Source organism: Poecilia latipinna, unplaced genomic scaffold, assembly GCF_001443285.1.
Source record: "Poecilia latipinna isolate Pla-1442-1.1 unplaced genomic scaffold, P_latipinna-1.0 Scaffold1106, whole genome shotgun sequence".
In the NCBI taxonomy this organism is placed as follows: Eukaryota; Metazoa; Chordata; class Actinopteri; order Cyprinodontiformes; family Poeciliidae; genus Poecilia; species Poecilia latipinna.
In genome coordinates this window covers 52,933-54,928 of record NW_015113722.1, presented here as the reverse complement: position 1 = coordinate 54,928, position 1,996 = coordinate 52,933, and the positions used below count along the sequence as shown (strand labels likewise).

Genomic DNA, 1,996 nt, shown 5'->3' with positions numbered 1-1,996 from the left:
CTACACAGCGAGAAGAAAACAGGCAGACAAAAGGGAAGCAAACATAAATACAATGTCAAAGAAAAGACTAAACGAAGCATCTGTTCATTTTTTTAAAGAGCCTCGTTTTGCTACAAGTTTCCAGAGTAAACGAGATGTGATATTCAAATTGGAATAAAGCAAACGCTGGCTGTGTTGTGAAATACCCAGAAATAATTTAGTTGGGAGGTGAGCCACTGGCTTAAATAAAAGGGGCTATAAATAAGAGATTTTGCAAAGGATCTATTGCTGCCATCGTCTGGGAATCATTAGGTTTTTATCCTTCGAGGGCTTATAGGGCTTCATGCAAATGAATTTTAAGAAGTAATATGATGAAAAATAAAACTATAAAAAAGTACATAATGAAGCTTTAATATTAGGTTTTATTCTGTGGTTCTGTTTAATTCTTTTTTGAAAAAAAATATATTTTTTTCTTCTTTGCTCATTTCCCTCCAATTAGAGGACATACACTGTTATTTTTCAGTGCAGTTTTATTATCTTTATGAACATTTATATACCCATTTTTAACAAAGAAATGTGTCGTTCAGCCTGCTTTCTCACTGCTAATATGATTGTGTGTATTTGTATGCGTGTGTTATGCAAAATCTGAGCAGGAATTTCTGAAGCCAGATGCTGATGTCGCCATATGGCCTCTTTCACCAATTGGTATTCATGCATATGGTTAGAGTGCACATATGTGTGGAGTGTGCTGAAGAAGAAAATGAAAGGTTCTTGAGCAGCAGGGTCATTTTTTGTAGACCTGGGGATGAAAATTAGAAAAATGTGCCACAGAACGAGCTAAATGTAGAATAGTGGTATAAAGAGCTTGAGAATAATCAGATGACAGTTCTTCTAAGATCCACCAAACTCTAGATTTATGCTTTACTAAAGTTAAACCCTTAGTTAAACTTGTTCAGACTAAAGCTAAACAATTTATGCACTGGTGGTTCCTGCATGAAAGGTAATGTTGGTGAGCCGCTTCTTCTACCAAAATACAGTAAAGTCACCTTAAATTCTTATTTAGGAAAAATGCACAGCACAGAACCATATTGTCATTAAGCAGGGGGCTTCAGCTCCCTATTAGCTAGATGGGATTGAAACAAATGAGACACTTTTGTTTTTACATACTACTGTAAGAGAACTTTCTTAATCTCATTATGTTGACTCCCCATCCCTCAGTGAACTTTTCCTCTTCCGTAATAAGTACCAGTTGTGCACAAACGTCCGCAGCGGTAAATAAATTCCTGAAGCAGTTAAAAAAACTATCACTAATCATATGGAAGCTCAATTCGCAGCTCATATTTTTGGCTTTTAAAACAAGTGAAACACTTTATACCAATGTATTACCAATATACTTCCATCTACAAGGCACATTAATTCAGTCAATTATAAGATAACTAGCTTATTACTACTACTAATTAATATTAAGCTAACTCACTAAGCTACACTGAGTTTTGTTTTCAATCAGTCTGACAGCTGTATCGGTTTGCCCGATTAGCTGATAATGTCTCTAGCCAGATACGTTCTAAATAACTACAAAACCTGAAAAAGCACACAAACAAATCATCTTTGATAACACTGCACACATGGAAGCCAATCACAAAATCTGAGTTTACTTCATTCAAGCAGCCACTGAGGATTTGTGTACATTTCCACCAACTTACTACAACATGGCCTCCATCTGCTACAAGTACAGAAACTAATAATGACGTCCCAGAAACTTATTTAAAAAATAAGAAGTACCCTAAGGCACTTAGAAAAGGTTAACAGTTTCCAAAAGTCCACCCATAAAACTTCATGGTACTTACGCTCGAAGGACTTGACCAAACTCATATTTGTCCGTGACATCAGATATGCTGTCATAAATCCGCCCATCTCTCAGGGCAAGGCATCCAAATGGCATCACGGCATTCACCTAGTAAATAAAGAAATTAATTAAGATTGTATTATTATTATAACTATCAGGCGAGTTAAATAA

At 35.7% G+C, this 1,996-nt stretch overlaps 1 protein-coding gene across 3 annotated transcripts in view; it reads right to left on the bottom strand.

The window, feature by feature from the left end:
* camkvl (CaM kinase-like vesicle-associated, like) overlaps positions 1 to 1,996 on the bottom strand; it is a 50,749-nt gene that overhangs the window by 11,754 nt on the left and 36,999 nt on the right. For all 3 annotated transcript variants that reach the window (XM_015052364.1, XM_015052366.1, XM_015052365.1), the window contains exon 2: positions 1,827 to 1,933. In XM_015052364.1, coding sequence (XP_014907850.1) covers positions 1,827 to 1,921 — 95 coding nt within the window. In that variant the 5' untranslated portion in view covers positions 1,922 to 1,933. The remainder of the gene's footprint in view (positions 1 to 1,826; positions 1,934 to 1,996) is intronic.